Source organism: Malaya genurostris, chromosome 3 (assembly GCF_030247185.1).
Source record: "Malaya genurostris strain Urasoe2022 chromosome 3, Malgen_1.1, whole genome shotgun sequence".
Taxonomy (NCBI): domain Eukaryota; kingdom Metazoa; phylum Arthropoda; class Insecta; order Diptera; family Culicidae; genus Malaya; species Malaya genurostris.
The window spans coordinates 88,129,021-88,147,477 of NC_080572.1; the positions used below are offsets into that span (position 1 = coordinate 88,129,021).

At 35.3% G+C, this 18,457-nt stretch overlaps 1 protein-coding gene across 1 annotated transcript; it reads left to right on the plus strand.

The window, feature by feature from the left end:
• The first annotated feature begins 13,087 nt into the window (after positions 1 to 13,087).
• On the plus strand, positions 13,088 to 15,386 carry LOC131436404 (uncharacterized). The gene has a single exon (XM_058605113.1). The coding sequence runs from the start codon at positions 13,115 to 13,117 to the stop codon at positions 14,819 to 14,821; it is 1,707 nt and encodes a 568-aa protein (XP_058461096.1). The 5' UTR covers positions 13,088 to 13,114; the 3' UTR covers positions 14,822 to 15,386.
• Positions 15,387 to 18,457: the final 3,071 nt, after the last annotated feature.

Consider the following 18,457-nt stretch of genomic DNA (forward strand, 5'->3'; position numbering starts at 1 on the left):
TTATGCCAGAAAACGTTCGTGAGAACTAATTTAATAAAAATATGAAAGTTATCCAAAAATCATTCATTTAACAATTCTCGTGAGTATTGATTGTCGTTCAATTAAATGTTGATTCAGTCTTCAGATCTTCAGTCGCTGTCGTACATTACACCACAACGTCGCCTTCGCGTATTGTACGAGGTCTGTTCCAAAAGTTCCCGGAATTTTTTAATTGCGCGCGTCTGGAGAGTCTGGTGGTCAAAATTTTTTTTTTATTGTGTTGGTACATATGTCCCTAATGTATGGTAAAATTTTCAGCTGTATTCATTGTTTACATTTTGTCTTGTAGCGGCTGGTGTAGACGTGTTTTTTTGAGCTCGGCGATTTTTGTTAGTGGAATGGAATGGAAGAATTGAAGAGTCAAAGAATTTGTATTAAATTTTGCTTGAAAAATGAAATAAAGTGTAACCAAGTGTGCGAAATGTTACAGAGAGCCTACGGTGAGTCTGCTATGAAAAAAACAAGTGTTTACGAGTGGTATAAGCGTTTTCAAGATGGCCGCGAAGACGTTGAAGACGACGAACGCTCCGGTCGACCCAGCACGTCAATAATCGATGAAAATGTGGGAAAAGTGGAAAAATTGATTATGGATGATCGCCGAATCAGATTAGAGAAGTTGCTGATGAAGTTGGCATATCAATTGGCTAATGCTTCATATTTTTTCAAATGTTTTGGGCATGAAACGAGTGGCAGCAAAATTCGTTCCAAAACTGCTGAATTTTGATAAAAAAAAACAAACGCATTACCATCGCTCAGGAGCTGTTAAACGACGTCAACGACGATCCAAATTTACTTGAAAGGGTCATAACTGGTGATGAAACATGGGTGTACGGTTATGATGTCGAAACAAAAGCACAATCGTCCACGTGGAAGCACCCAACGTCACCAAGAGTGAAAAAAGCACGTCAAGTTCGATCAAATGTCAAGGTTTTGCTTACTGTTTTCTTCGATTATAATGGCATAGTGCATAAAGAATTCTTGCCAAAAGATCAAACCGTCAATAAGAGGTATTACCTTGAAGTAATGCGACGTTTGCGTGAAGCAATTAGAAAAAAAACGCCCCGATTTATGGAAAAACAATTCATGGGTTTTGCACCACGATAACGCACCTGCTCATTCATTGTTGCTTATTCGTGATATTTTGGCTAAAAACAAAACTTTAATCATGCCCCAACCTCCTTATTCACCAGATATCGCTCCGTGTGATTTTTTCCTGTTCCCAAAGTTGAAGAGACCCATGAAAGGACAGCGTTTTTCATCGATTGAAGAGATAAAGGCAGAATCGCTGAGAGTGCTACAGAGCATTACAAAAAGCGACTATCAGGGGTGTTTCGAAGACTGGAAAAAACGCTAGCATAAGTGTATTATATCTAGGGGGGATTACTTTGAAGGGGACCATATAGATGTAGACGAATAAATGAAATCTGTTTGTTCTCCTGAAAATCTTAATGCATTTTATAGACAGCATGAGTCATTTGCATTAATTTTAATTTTAACTTCAAGTATAAAGAAAATCTGAAAACAAGTTTATTAAAATGTATAATTTTAGCTCACCAATAAAAAAGAAAATTTTCAGGGAATATTTCACTTCTGTTCTATCTCATTTGTAATAAATGTTTATAGTGGCAGCACTGTGTAATTAATATCAGCATCAAGCCGTTTTCCTTTTTAGTGAATTAAAGTGTAACCAAGAAAGATTTGTTAAATTAGTGTAAACTCGAAAGTGTGTTTAGTTTTACGAGAAGAATGAACTGTTGTGTTCCACACTGTGGTCGTACTAAGCATTTCTATCCAAACTTGACTTTTTCCGGTTTCCAAAAGATCCGGTAATACGTCAACAATGGATGCGATTTTGCGTTCAACATGAGATATTTCGTGTTTTGTCATCAAAGCTCAATTAATTGTTTTTAAACATTAATATATAATAAAAATGCATTCACCAACACATTTTTCATGTTTATTTCAAAACAAAAACCGAGTCTAAAAATTTAAATGTAATAAATTTTTTTTTCTTGGCATAAAGCTATTAAGAAATCTGTAAATATGGCTACACTGCAGCCGATACATTGGAATTTATTCACCCATCTGACACCGGTATGTGAGCACCAGCCATTTGAAAGTATACCGATTACGTTGAGCCCCTCGCGTTTCGAGCCCCCAACACTGCGATGTTTTGATACTCATCGCGACTCTCAAATTGTTAAAATTATCTCCACTTGATGTCCCAAAACACTGTCTGCTGTATTTTAGGTAAACCAACAACTTATTGTGAGAGAGTCGACCCAAAGTTCATTAATTTTCGTGCACTAAACAAGGTAAACGCGAAAAACAAATGTATTACTGTTTGTTTGTTTACGTTGCAATCAGCTGATTTTGAAGTTTAGATTTTGATCTCATCAAGATGGCGTCGTGACAGGAGGCCGTATTTATTCCACAGGGCGAAAATGACGAGAAGGATGATTCGGAAGGAAGAACAAGAAGCCGATTGTCAGGTCTTGTCTTAGCTACTTCTATGTACGAGATTCGATGCGGACTCGTCTAGGGATGTTGCCAATGATTTGTTCGGGAAATGTGAGAGCTGGGTATCTTGTTAATATGATGTCTGATTAAATTCACCTAAGGCATTGTGAACAATTTCATTCGATTCGATATTTTGGAAAATCAGTGTAGCCATCGTTGAGCAATCGTACACTGAAATGAAAATCTTATTTATATTCATTAGATTTGTCATATGAATCATATGCAGAATATAATTCATAGAAATTATATGGAAACTTATAATCTTTATTTAATGTGTACGTCAAATCTAAATGGACGTTATCATAATGAAAGTTATAAAAATATCCCATATAATTTATATGTAAATCCGATGGAAGTCGTGAATCGTACTGCTTGAAGCTGAAAAAAATAGTTGTGTCCCCGATATTCATCAACTGCTCCAGACCATTTTTTTTCAGGAAGTTCCGCATCTCAATGTAATTTTAAATCGCTTATAAGACAGCTCATCCAACTTCGTCCAAGGATATGCGTTAACGGACCATGAAATATATATCCGGTACATTTCTTTACTCTATCTGTCTAGTAAGATTCATTTTTATTTTCAGTCTCGGGATCTCACTTCTCTTTCGCAAATATCATGAGGTGCTCCCTTACCGAACGGAATACTAGTAAAGCTTGAATCCTCAAAGAAAAGTAGTAGTTGGCGATTATCTGCTATTAGTATGAGCTCCATTGAATATATATATATATATATATATATATATATATATATATATATATATATATATATATATATATATATATATATATATATATATATATATATATATATATATATATATATATATATATATATATATATATATATATATATATATATATATATATATATATATATATATATATACATATATATATATATATATATATATATATATATATATATATATATATATATATATGAATAAATTTTATAAAGCTAGTCATATGGTATATATGAACCTATCTAAATAAAATCGAAGTGAATATAATATGCGCTTCATATATTGTTCCAATGTATGTTGTGCGGATATCTAGTAATGGTTATAAGACGCGCCAATAAATTTGACTCAGACTGGAAATTTCATTCGTTATATGGAAATCCTGTAAAAATAACGTTAAGAAGAGTTTAGCTCAGTGTAGTGCTTTACTAATAGAATTTCAGGGATCGAAAACCGATCGGGTCTAATTAAAAAACAAAAAGTTTTTATGGGATCTTAAGAAATTTCTTTTCAATCTTAAATTAAGGAAATCGGTTCAGCCATCTACGAGAAAAATTAGTGACATTATTTCAATTTCGTTACACATATCCAGAGTTGCCATGTTATTTTTTCAAAAATCTATCTCTGACTCAAAATCGGTTAAGCCATCTCCTAGAAAATTGAGTGAAATTTTTGTCACACACACACACATTTGCTGATCTCGACAAACTAATTCGAATAGTATAAGGATGTAAGAAATTTAGTGCTTCCAGCAATTATAGCTGTAAACTGGGCTGAGTACGGCACCAAGTAAACGACTTTATTATTGCGATATTAGGTGCTCAAAAGCGGCCCTTACACGAGACAATATTATTATTAATAAAAGGAAAATTGACAATACTTTTGATCGTGTAGTGGAAACTTCATCGGATTGACTATTGTAAAATAAATCAAAACTACTCATCAATCCGACAATACTTTCTCTTCAAAGAGGAAACTGTTAAATGTGTGCATTGAACTCTTCTCTCAATGCTTTAATTTACAGCTGCAATATTTGGAGCCCCAAACGCTTGATTATTTCGTAAAATACGGACTTAAGTTATCAAGCCAATTGGCACATTGTCTCAAAGCTGAATTACCGGTAGCGACACCTGCCAATGAAAAATGGAACCAAGAAAAGGAGGATTCTTCCGAAAATTTTCATATCGGCAGTAGTGATTTGAAACGATTGTTTTGTTTATTCAATAGTACTAGGGTAAGAGCTCCCTATTTCATCTCATTTGTAAGAACTTTACATTAAAAACCTGATTTAACCACTAAAATTACTATGATTTTTTCATATTGCTGCTTAATTCGTTTTGCTCCACATGGAGAATTGATTCACGTTCCTTGGAAATTAAAATAATGTTCAAAAAATCAGCTAAAAACACTTCTGATATGTTCACTGCTCTGCTCCTAATTCCATCTCAAAGGATTTTTATTCATTGTATCGTTGGTCCTTTATTCATCCTATTAACACAATTAAAACAAAACATTGCACTATTACACTCTCAGGTTCAAAATGTCTGAATTTTTCTTTAAAATGGCCTGATGCCAACTATAAGATAATACACGATATTTTTAAAACTAGTTTTTATCATTTCGACGTTAAAAAATTTTTGGGTAGTTTTCGTTATATTTCGTTTTAACTTTAAAATTTTACTGTAGGGTTAATTTGATAAACTTAACAACAAAACAAAAAAGGAATTGTTTTTATTTAGGCATTAGCCCTTCTAAAAATGAAATGCAGGCCAGATATGCCATTTATACAGATTTATCTGTATTGTATAGGTTTTTGCGTTGATTTAAATGTAATACAGATTTGTACAGGTTCATAAAAAGTGAGAAGTAAAAAATTAGACTTTTCTCTGATAGTATCTATTACTATTTGATTGCAATAATTCTTTGAAAGTTCAGTAATCAACGGAAAAATCGCATGTAAAAGTGGAAATCTTCGCAGATATGAAGAATTATCTTTTAACATCATTTTATTAGTGAAAACAGATAGAGCAGATATAGACTTTTTATTTAAAATAATACATATTTTCTATGAAAATATCTGGCATCTCTGCGCACAGCCGATGAAACGCATATACATAACAGTGTTATGTTGACATATAGCGGAAAGAAACCAGTGCTGCTGGATTTTCCACAATGGTTATTTCTTTAGTATTTAACACGCTCTTTCTGGTAATATTCGAAGCCGAAATAGTTTTTTTGAAATAAAAATATCAATAATATAATTAAACTAATATCACGTATACCAAAAAAAAATTTTTGTTGATGATAATTTGAAGAAGAAAAACAATTTCGTTTTGTAACATTATGAGAAAACCTGGCAACTTTGCGAAACCAAATGAAATGAAAACAAAGCGCAATCAAGTCAACTAAGCGAAATACTTTCATCTCATATTTTTGAAGATTTTTGTTGCTTGTCGGGTAGTGGCAAGTGGCAAGTGAACATTACTTAGTATGAAGTCATCCAGCGTTCAATAGTAGTGTAATTGTGCGAAACAGTGATCATGTTTTGAGACGAATTGTTTAGTAGATATTCAGAAACATGACCAACTGTAAATCATGAGACGAAAATGTGTCCTAAATCGAAAAGTGAGTTTGTTTTAAACGAAAAAAACGATCACCGAAGAATTTGAAACCATTTCTGCCAATGGAAAAGTGTGACAATAGCTTAAATATTCATTTTTAAACATTTCACAGTTTGGTTCAGATACTTTGTAAGATATTATTCATATTCAAAATAATGAGGTGAAGGGATGAGATGGAAATAGGAGTTCAGATGAAATAGGGAGCCCTTACCTGTAGATTACGAGGATGAATTTGAGCTTGTTTACAATAACCTAAACCAATAAATTTTAATCTCAAAATGATTTGTAAACCAAGGAAACGAACATGTGGTCTAGACTTAGACGGAGACGTCGGTTGTATATTTATCGACTAGACCGCCTTCATGTTGAAATTGAGGCAATAAAAAAAGGACCAAATCTTATCCTCAATGCAGGATAAACAGAATTCAATGTTTATTCCTTTACGGCATAGATTCGTTATGTTTCTATTCGCCTATGCGTAAGCTATATTCACCACTTAGATCCTTGATCGAGTGGTGAGAAGAGAATCGCTCTCTATTTCCACTCTTCGCTTAATTTTGGATTCTCCTTTTGCTTTGGTAAATTTTGAGTAAATCTCACGCACACATCTATTTTGTTATTCGGAAAACTCTCAAATGAGAGGAAAATGTATAGATTAAAGAACTAACATAGACATAAGAAAAATGTAAACTAATCAAAAATTTGTAAATAAATCAGTTGTATTTTAGACACCAAATTGGACGGATAGTCCAGCAGTTTTTTATTTCTTGAAAGAAATAATTTTTTCATGGTGTCCTCCAGAGAGGAACAACTCAACAGTAATAGATTCTCACAAAATTGATGAGAATCTTAAAAGAATAGCTATCCAAGCTATCAAGTTTTTAATCCGACGGACGGTCGGCAATCTAAAATTTCCAACGGATAGTTGGAAAATTACCGGCTAAATAAGGCTGGTGCAAACCAAACCGGCAACGGAGCTGGTGAACCGACGGACTGTCAGAAGTTTTTAAAAGGGGACTGTCGGCAACCTAAACTCTCCAACGGACAGTTGGAAAATTACCGGCTCAACAAGGCTGGTGAACAACCGGCGCAGACGCTGGTGATCGAATCCGACGGACTGTCGGCAACCTAAACTCTCCAACGGACAGTTGGAAAATTACCGGCTCAACAAGGCTGGTGAACAACCGGCACAGACGCTGGTGATCGAATCCGACGGACTGTCGGCAACTTAAACTATCCAACGGACAGTTGGAAAATTACCGGCTCAACACGGCTGGTAAACAACCGGCACAGACGCTGGTGATCGAATCCGACGGACTGTCGGCAACCTAAACTCTCCAACGGACAGTTGGAAAATTACCGGCTCAACAAGGCTGGTGATCAACCGGCACAGACGCTGGTGATTGAATCCGACGGACTGTCGGCAACCTAAACTCTCCAACGGACAGTTGGAAAATTACCGGCTCAACAAGGCTGGTGCAAACCCAACCGGCAGCGGAGCGGAAATTTTAAGGCAAGTAAATGGATACTTTTTTATATAAGAAAAACGAAAATGGTCACTGTCCACTTTGCGACAAACCAGATAATGATGATGCAATGGTGTGTTGTGATGAGTGCGATCGTTGGTTACACCAACGATGCGTAAAACTCGAGAATTTACCAAAAAAACGAGACTATTGGAGTTGTCCAAAATGTTCTCATTTGTATAAAAAATTGAAAGCCCTAGAGTTGGAAGGCTCCAAGGGAATGGTAGAAGCGCAAAGAGAAGCAATTTGCACTTCTACCAATGAAATGATAACGGCCCAGAAAGAGGTCATTAAATTTACAACGAATGAAATGTTCAAAGCACAACGAAATGCAATTTCGGAGATGCTTAGTTCATTTAAAAATGAATTCATTCTACCGGGTCCATCTGGTGTGAGTGATTCAAACAGAGGAGTGGATTCCTCTGAAAAATTAATAAAAATCATAGCGAGACAATCTATGATGGAACTACCATACTTTGATGGGTCATATAAAGTATGGCCTAAATTTAAAACCACCTTTGAAGAAACTACAAAGGCAGGTGAGTTTTCGGATCTAGAAAATCTTTCTAGACTCCAAAAACATTTAAAAGGGGATGCCCTAAAATTAGTTGATCCTTTGTTGTTAGATCAACGAAACGTTCCAAAAATAATGGAAGTTTTAAAACAACAATTTGGTAGTGTTCGCCAAATTTATGAAGGGTTACTGAAAGACGTGCTTACAATTAAAAGTCCGACTTTCGACATCCCCAAAACAATGATCGAATTTATTACAGCAGTCGAAAACCTAGTAATAAATATTAAAGCTTTAAATCAAATTGATTATCTTAAGCATCAAAGATTGATCAAAGATTTATCAGCCAAACTTCCTACCAATCTTCATCAACAATGGTTGAAGCATGAAATTGATAGGGAGGAAGATGATTCTGTCTATAGTCCACCCAGCTTAGAAATATTCTGTAATTGGCTGATTCCACATAAAAGGCTTGCGACGATGTTGCAATCTGAAAAAAGAGAAAAAACAATAGACCCCAAAACTAAAGAACGTGTATTCGCTCAATTAGATGGTAAATTTAACAACAAACAAAAAAGATATAAATGTTTTACTTGTGATCTAAATCACAAAACTACGGAATGTTCGGTCTTTAAGAAGATGAGCGTTAAAGATCGAAAGGAAATTTTATCAAAAAATAAAATTTGTTTCGGTTGCTGCAATTTTTCCAATCACTTTAAGAAAGATTGTAAATTTACTCGGCAATGCAATATCGGAAATTGTAAACAGAATCATCATCCCGCATTGCATGAAAATTTTAAACAAGTTTCGAACAGGGATAATAATGCTCCAGATATCAATAATCAGATTAATCATCATAATAAAATAGATAATGGAGTTTATTATCAAATAATTCCAGTTACGTTAAGTAACGGAAAATCAAGAACTAAAATTCTTGCAGTTTTTGATTTGGGATCATCTATAAGTTTACTATTGAATGAAGTCAAAAACGATATTAATTTGGCGGGTAAAAAAAGGCCATTGTCCCTTACTTGGACAAATGGTGAAATACAAGAGGATGAAGAAAGTGAAGAGGTCTCGGTGCGTATAACCGGATCTAGCAATCGATCCTACATGTTAAGAAATGTACGGACAATAGAGAAGATGTGTTTACCGTCTCAATCGATTAATATTGCAGACTTAAAGAAACGGTATCCTTATTTATCCGACTTGGAGTTGGAAGGATATAAAGATGGCAAACCAAAATTACTAATTGGTTTACCTCATGCCTACATGATTCAGAGTTTTGAATCTAAATCTGGCAGATTTAACGAACCTATTGCCAACAAAACAAGACTAGGGTGGGTATTGTATGGAAGAAAAACAGGCGAACCAAGTAATACCCATACCGTAGCCATGCATCAAGAATTGAATAAAGAGGAAACCTCTATAGCGAAAATGATGCATAATTATTTTTCTATTGAAGATATGGGGGTAAAATTTACAAATAAACCTCTTGTATCGAAACATGAAGAAAGAGCACTAAGTATTATGGAAAATACTTTAAGATATGAAAATGGCCAGTATGAGATTGGGCTTTTATGGAAGGAAGATGAAGTAGAATTTCCAGAAAATTATAACGCTGCAGTAAGCAGACTAAAAATACAAGAAAGAAAAATGAAAAATAATCCTTCGATGCGAGTTTGGTACACAAACAAGTTTAGGGAATATGAATCAAAGGGTTATATTCAAAGGTTAACTCCGGCAGAAATAAGAAATGATTCTAAGAGGATAAATTACATACCTCACTTTTCTGTAATAAATGCAAATAAACAACCTCCAAAACTCAGATTGGTGTTTGATGCTGCGGCCAAGGTAAATGACATCTCTCTAAATTCAAAACTCCTTTCAGGTCCAGATATGAATGCGAGTCTAATCGGAGTTTTGATTCGGTTTAGAGAAAACGAATTCGCGATATCGGGTGACATTCAGGAAATGTTTCACCAAGTAAAAATAAGAAAGGAAGACCAAAGGTCACAAAGACTTGTTTTCCGGGAATCCGAGAATCAGGATATTGATATATATGAAATGAAGGTTATGACTTTTGGGGCAACATGTTCTCCTGCATGTGCTCAATTTGTAAAAAATAAAAATGCTGTAAAATTTGAGCAACAGCACCCAATTGCCGTCAAAGCTATCATCGAAAATCATTAAGTAGATGATTACTTAGACAGTTTTTCTTCTATGGTTGAAGCGAAGGATGTTATTTCAAATGTAATAAAAATACACTCTAACGCTCATTTTAATATACGGAACTTTGTTTCAAACTCATCAGAGTTATTAGCCTCTATTCCAAACACACACGTTTCACCGGCAAAGGAAATTTCACTGGGAGATGATAATCAACTTTATGAAAAAGTACTTGGAGTGTTTTGGGATACTGAGATGGATACTATTAATTATAAAACTAAGATAGAAGAATTACCAGTACAGCCAACCAAAAGAGAGGTACTATCCATCACGATGAGCGTGTACGATCCATTGGGTCTGATATCAAATGTTACTATAGAAGGAAGAATATTGATGCAGGAATTATGGAAACAAGGAATTGATTGGGATGAAAAAATTCCCGAACAATTATGTAAAAAATGGCTTGACTGGAAAACACGCCTAGAAGCACTAAATGATGTTAAGTTCCCTAGATGCTATTCCAAGGCAAAACACGTCAAGGCTCGTGAGATACATGTATTCACGGATGCGTCAGATAAAGCATATGCATCTGTGGTTTATTTAAGAACAACGTGTGAGGACTTCATAGATGTATGCCTGATTGCAGCAAAGGCAAGAGTCGCACCTACAAAAATGATCTCGATTCCACGCCTGGAGCTACAAGCTGCTGTTCTCGGTACGAGATTGGCACAAACGATAATTAAAGAGTTAAGACTTCCTATAGACAATGTGACTTATTGGACGGACTCTACAACGGTACTGGCTTGGATTCAATCCGAAGCCAGAATATACAAACAGTTTGTAGGGCTAAGAATTAGCGAAATATTAGACAGTACAACCGTGTCCCAGTGGCGATGGGTTGATACAAAAAATAACCCGGCTGATGAAGCAACTAAATTCATAAGGTTCAATTCTAAATGGAAGGATGGACCGATATATCTGAAAAGCGATGAATTATCTTGGCCTAAATCGAATATAAGATTAACTACCACCGAAGAACTGAAACCTATACAAACATTACAAAGGGTTGAAATACCTAAATTTAGGAACATCAACATCGACTGGTGTTCAGACTGGAAAAGATTGAAAAGGTCAATTTGTTTAGCATTGAATTATTTAGATCGGCTCTATTCAAAAATAAAGGTTGAGCCACACACAAATTGTTTATCAAAGAAGAAATTTGATGAAGCAGAAATACTTCTTATAAGAAAGGCACAATGGGAGTCGTTTCCATCAGAAATGTCTAAATTGTATCTAAATCTTCAAATAAGTGAAAAAAGCTCACTTAAAAATCTAACGCCATTTATGGATGATAATGGCATTATGCGATGTAAAGGACGTATAGGAAATGCGGAAGCATGTTCATATACGGCAAAGCACCCCGCAATATTACCGAAAAAACATCACGTTACGAATCTGATTCTTAAATTCTATCATGAAAAGTTCTTTCACCTAAAGATGGATGCCGCCATTGCTTCGGTACGACAAAAATTTTGGGTAATAGACGTTAGAGCCTCCATGAAGCGGATAAAAAAGTCATGTCAGCTATGTAAGAATCTATCTGCTCAGCCCCAACCTCCTATGATGGCTGCTTTACCCAGCTACAGAATGATACCTAATTTGAAACCATTTACTTATACTGGTGTGGACTATTTTGGTCCACTTCATGTATCCATTGGTAGAAGACAAGAAAAACGCTGGGGAGTGTTATTTACTTGTCTGAACACACGTGCTGTGTATTTGGATTTGGCAAACTCACTTAGTATCGATGAATTTATGATATGTCTCAAAAATATGCAATGTAGAAGAGGCAAAATAACCTATATGTTTAGTGATAACGGAACGAATTTTATTGGGGTCTTAAAAGAATAAAACAAAGATCTTAAAAGAATAAAACAAAGATTAGCAGGCGATGGAATTGAATGGCACTTCAATCCTCCATCCGCACCTCATTTCGGAGGAGTATGGGAAAGGATGGTAAAGGAGGTGAAAAGTATATTGAAATTTGTTCAACATACTCTACCTGAAAATGTGCTCAGAGGGTTATTTGCTGAAATTGAATTTATTATAAACAGTCGTCCATTAACTCACATACCGTTAGAAACGGAAGATGACGAAGTGTTAACTCCACATCACTTTTTGATAGGATGCGCTGGAGATGCGGAGCCTGCTATAAATGATATTTCAAATTCAGAAGGTCTCCGACAACATTGGAAAAGGTCGCAACAATTAGCTAAACTGTACTGGGATCGCTGGTTGAAGGAATATGTGCCCTCTTTGACTAAGAGACAAAAATGGTTAAATTCCGTGACGCCGATTAAAGTAGGCGACTTAGTTATTTTCCCGAATGAGGAAAAAAGAGGAAAATGGATCAAAGGCCTGGTTCTCGCTGTCAGGCCAGGCAAAGATGGAATTATAAGATCTGTAAAGATTAAAACAGAGAAAGGTGATTTAATAAGACCAGTTATTAAATTAACCGTTTTAGACGTTAAAAGGACCAGTAGTGCGGATGAACAAGAGTCATCCGCCAAAACTCAAATTAGCGAGTCCTCAAATACAGTGAATTACATTAATCAGGATGTCAAACCCAAACGTATTATATACGATGAAAATAAATTAAAAAATAATTCAAAGAAACCAACTTTAGAAATACAAAGCAGTACAGGGTTTACTTCATTGAATAACTTATGTTTGAATATACTATTATTATTACTGCTCATTTGCCAAGCATTTGGAGCAGTTTCGAATGGGTTCATTGCATACGATTGCACCAACGCTGAAGTAAACTTAACATCTTATTCGCTATTAGATGTAGCCTCATGTCTACCAACTAGCAAAAATTTATCAACACAGGAAGTTCCAATTCAAGTCCTTCAAAGAAATTCGAAAGGCACAACGCAAGTATTTCAGTGTAAGGTCATAATTAAAAGATCAATTCGTCATTGTGGCATGCACTCGCATACCTCTGATTATGAACACGGGTATGCCTATATAGTAAAGGAATTTACTCCGGATGAGTGCAGAAGAGCTCATTTATTGAATTCCTTAAATCTTGCACATGATTATAACTTGAGAGAATTAAAACGAAATGGAACTACACGGGGAGAAGCTCTTATTATAGGAAATGTAAAAGGTAGCACTTGCGATGGAGGAACTTATAGAACACCGTTTTATACGTGGACTAATGCATTAGTTTACTATGAATACGAAATAACATTGCGCGACTATATGGCAACAATTGATATTGAAAATAATGAAATAAAATTGCGAAATGGATTAGTGTGTATTTATACCCATGGAAAATGTTTAGATTCTGAAGATGGGTATTTAACTTGGGATATAAATCTGAAGGAAAGGTGCGAAGATACAGAGTTTGAGGTAATATATGAAGGTATAGTTAATAAAACTTTAGATAATAATACACATAAAGTTGGAGGAAAATTTAACGCTATATATACAACTATTTCAAATACGCATTTATTTTCAATAAAAACAAGAGATGTGACGAAAATTTGCGGATATACTGGTTACAAAACAGATCATCCTCGCATTCTGATATTAGAGGAAGCTGAATTCAGGTCTCCTTTTAAGCGTAAACCGACAAGTAAGAATTATGATATTTTTACATATTTTAATTCAAAAATCACGTTGGTGGAAAATTATATTGGTCAAAAACTGGACGATGTTTATGGAACCATTATGACTGAAATGTGTAAAATTGATAAAGCCATGATGGAAACAAAGCTAACTCTAGCAAGATTGAATCCCACAGAATTTGTTAATAGTATTGTAAAGCAGCCTAGGTACACAGCAGTTGTAGCTGGAGAAGTGCTTCACATACTGGAATGTAAACCGGTTTATGTAACCTATCGAACATCTGAGAGATGCTACCAAGAGATACCAGTCAATTATAATAATGCAACGATGTTTTTGACTCCAGTAACTCGTATATTGCAAAAAAGAGGTACTGAAATTGATTGCACCCCTATACTCCCAGCAAAATTCAGATTTGGAAATCGATGGTACACTACAGACGGACGTCTTAGAGAGACCACATCACCCAACAAATTAACCACTGACATAATAACTACGTGGTCATACACCCCACTTCCGAGTTTAATGGAGAGTGGCGTTTATGATTCAGACAGCATTGATAAAATGCGAAATATGATTTATGAGCAAGGAGATAGGAGAATAGCCTCAACCATTTTACATAAAGTCTTATCGGGACAACACCCAAATTATCAGGGATTCAGTTTCGATGCATTAGTATCAGAAAAGATAATCGAAAATGTTTTAAATAAATATTGGAAAAAGTTCATTTCATGGTCAAATTGGATAGGAAATGTAACATCAACATTCATAGGAATTTATATGATTGGACGAATAATAAAATTTGTTTTCGACACTATTATGCACGGAAAAATATTATATGACATCTACGGTCTTGGATGGCAATTATTAGCGTCGTTTTGGGATTCATTGACGACATTTCTATCTCATAGAAATGCTATAAAAAAACAACGAAAAGAGGTGAACGATGATCTTTCGAATTCAGCCAGAGAGATAAAAAATCTTGAAATTGAAACTAACGAGCTTAGACAGCCACCAGCTCATTACTACCCTAGAATTATTGTGGATGAAAGATCAAATTAACCGACTTAATTTCCAAGGAAATTTTTTCACGGGGTCCGGAGGTCCTATTTTGTTTGTAAATCTACATAGTTGATTTACGGGGTCCGGTGTAGATTACGAGGATGAATTTGAGCTTGTTTACAATAACCTAAACCAATAAATTTTAATCTCAAAGTGATTTGTAAACCAAGGAAACGAACATGTGGTCTAGACTTAGACGGAGACGTCGGTTGTATATTTATCGACTAGACCGCCTTCATGTTGAAATTGGGGCAATAAAAAAAGGACCAAATCTTATCCTCAATGCAGGATAAACAGAATTCAATGTTTATTCCTTTACGGCATAGATTCGTTATGTTTCTATTCGCCTATGCGTAAGCTATATTCACCACTTAGATCCTTGATCGAGTGGTGAGAAGAGAATCGCTCTCTATTTCCACTCTTCGCTTAATTTTGGATTCTCCTTTTGCTTTGGTAAATTTTGAGTAAATCTCACGCACACATCTATTTTGTTATTCGGAAAACTCTCAAATGAGAGGAAAATGTATAGATTAAAGAACTAACATAGACATAAGAAAAATGTAAACTAATCAAAAATTTGTAAATACTGTAAATCATGAGACGAAAATGTGTCCTAAATCGAAAAGTGAGTTTGTTTTAAACGAAAAAAACGATCACCGAAGAATTTGAAACCATTTCTGCCAATGGAAAAGTGTGACAATAGCTTAAATATTCATTTTTAAACATTTCACAGTTTGGTTCAGATACTTTGTAAGATATTATTCATATTCAAAATAATGAGGTGAAGGGATGAGATGGAAATAGGAGTTCAGATGAAATAGGGAGCCCTTACCTGTAGATTACGAGGATGAATTTGAGCTTGTTTACAATAACCTAAACCAATAAATTTTAATCTCAAAATGATTTGTAAACCAAGGAAACGAACATGTGGTCTAGACTTAGACGGAGACGTCGGTTGTATATTTATCGACTAGACCGCCTTCATGTTGAAATTGAGGCAATAAAAAAAGGACCAAATCTTATCCTCAATGCAGGATAAACAGAATTCAATGTTTATTCCTTTACGGCATAGATTCGTTATGTTTCTATTCGCCTATGCGTAAGCTATATTCACCACTTAGATCCTTGATCGAGTGGTGAGAAGAGAATCGCTCTCTATTTCCACTCTTCGCTTAATTTTGGATTCTCCTTTTGCTTTGGTAAATTTTGAGTAAATCTCACGCACACATCTATTTTGTTATTCGGAAAACTCTCAAATGAGAGGAAAATGTATAGATTAAAGAACTAACATAGACATAAGAAAAATGTAAACTAATCAAAAATTTGTAAATAAATCAGTTGTATTTTAGACACCAAATTGGACGGATAGTCCAGCAGTTTTTTATTTCTTGAAAGAAATAATTTTTTCATGGTGTCCTCCAGAGAGGAACAACTCAACAGTAATAGATTCTCACAAAATTGATGAGAATCTTAAAAGAATAGCTATCCAAGCTATCAAGTTTTTAATCCGACGGACGGTCGGCAATCTAAAATTTCCAACGGATAGTTGGAAAATTACCGGCTAAATAAGGCTGGTGCAAACCAAACCGGCAACGGAGCTGGTGAACCGACGGACTGTCAGAAGTTTTTAAAAGGGGACTGTCGGCAACCTAAACTCTCCAACGGACAGTTGGAAAATTACCGGCTCAACAAGGCTGGTGAACAACCGGCGCAGACGCTGGTGATCGAATCCGACGGACTGTCGGCAACCTAAACTCTCCAACGGACAGTTGGAAAATTACCGGCTCAACAAGGCTGGTGAACAACCGGCACAGACGCTGGTGATCGAATCCGACGGACTGTCGGCAACTTAAACTATCCAACGGACAGTTGGAAAATTACCGGCTCAACACGGCTGGTAAACAACCGGCACAGACGCTGGTGATCGAATCCGACGGACTGTCGGCAACCTAAACTCTCCAACGGACAGTTGGAAAATTACCGGCTCAACAAGGCTGGTGATCAACCGGCACAGACGCTGGTGATTGAATCCGACGGACTGTCGGCAACCTAAACTCTCCAACGGACAGTTGGAAAATTACCGGCTCAACAAGGCTGGTGCAAACCCAACCGGCAGCGGAGCGGAAATTTTAAGGCAAGTAAATGGATACTTTTTTATATAAGAAAAACGAAAATGGTCACTGTCCACTTTGCGACAAACCAGATAATGATGATGCAATGGTGTGTTGTGATGAGTGCGATCGTTGGTTACACCAACGATGCGTAAAACTCGAGAATTTACCAAAAAAACGAGACTATTGGAGTTGTCCAAAATGTTCTCATTTGTATAAAAAATTGAAAGCCCTAGAGTTGGAAGGCTCCAAGGGAATGGTAGAAGCGCAAAGAGAAGCAATTTGCACTTCTACCAATGAAATGATAACGGCCCAGAAAGAGGTCATTAAATTTACAACGAATGAAATGTTCAAAGCACAACGAAATGCAATTTCGGAGATGCTTAGTTCATTTAAAAATGAATTCATTCTACCGGGTCCATCTGGTGTGAGTGATTCAAACAGAGGAGTGGATTCCTCTGAAAAATTAATAAAAATCATAGCGAGACAATCTATGATGGAACTACCATACTTTGATGGGTCATATAAAGTATGGCCTAAATTTAAAACCACCTTTGAAGAAACTACAAAGGCAGGTGAGTTTTCGGTTCTAGAAAATCTTTCTAGACTCCAAAAACATTTAAAAGGGGATGCCCTAAAATTAGTTGATCCTTTGTTGTTAGATCAACGAAACGTTCCAAAAATAATGGAAGTTTTAAAACAACAATTTGGTAGTGTTCGCCAAATTTATGAAGGGTTACTGAAAGACGTGCTTACAATTAAAAGTCCGACTTTCGACATCCCCAAAACAATGATCGAATTTATTACAGCAGTCGAAAACCTAGTAATAAATATTAAAGCTTTAAATCAAATTGATTATCTTAAGCATCAAAGATTGATCAAAGATTTATCAGCCAAACTTCCTACCAATCTTCATCAACAATGGTTGAAGCATGAAATTGATAGGGAGGAAGATGATTCTGTCTATAGTCCACCCAGCTTAGAAATATTCTGTAATTGGCTGATTCCACATAAAAGGCTTGCGACGATGTTGCAATCTGAAAAAAGAGAAAAAACAATAAACCCCAAAACTAAAGAACGTGTATTCGCTCAATTAGATGGTAAATTTAACAACAAACAAAAAAGATATAAATGTTTTACTTGTGATCTAAATCACAAAACTACGGAATGTTCGGTCTTTAAGAAGATGAGCGTTAAAGATCGAAAGGAAATTTTATCAAAAAATAAAATTTGTTTCGGTTGCTGCAATTTTTCCAATCACTTTAAGAAAGATTGTAAATTTACTCGGCAATGCAATATCGGAAATTGTAAACAGAATCATCATCCCGCATTGCATGAAAATTTTAAACAAGTTTCGAACAGGGATAATAATGCTCCAGATATCAATAATCAGATTAATCATCATAATAAAATAGATAATGGAGTTTATTATCAAATAATTCCAGTTACGTTAAGTAACGGAAAATCAAGAACTAAAATTCTTGCAGTTTTTGATTTGGGATCATCTATAAGTTTACTATTGAAT

Coding starts and splice junctions, on each gene's coding strand:
- LOC131436404 (XM_058605113.1), top strand. CDS start 13,115: ATGCACTCGCATACCTCTGATTATGAACACGGGTATGCCTATATAGTA.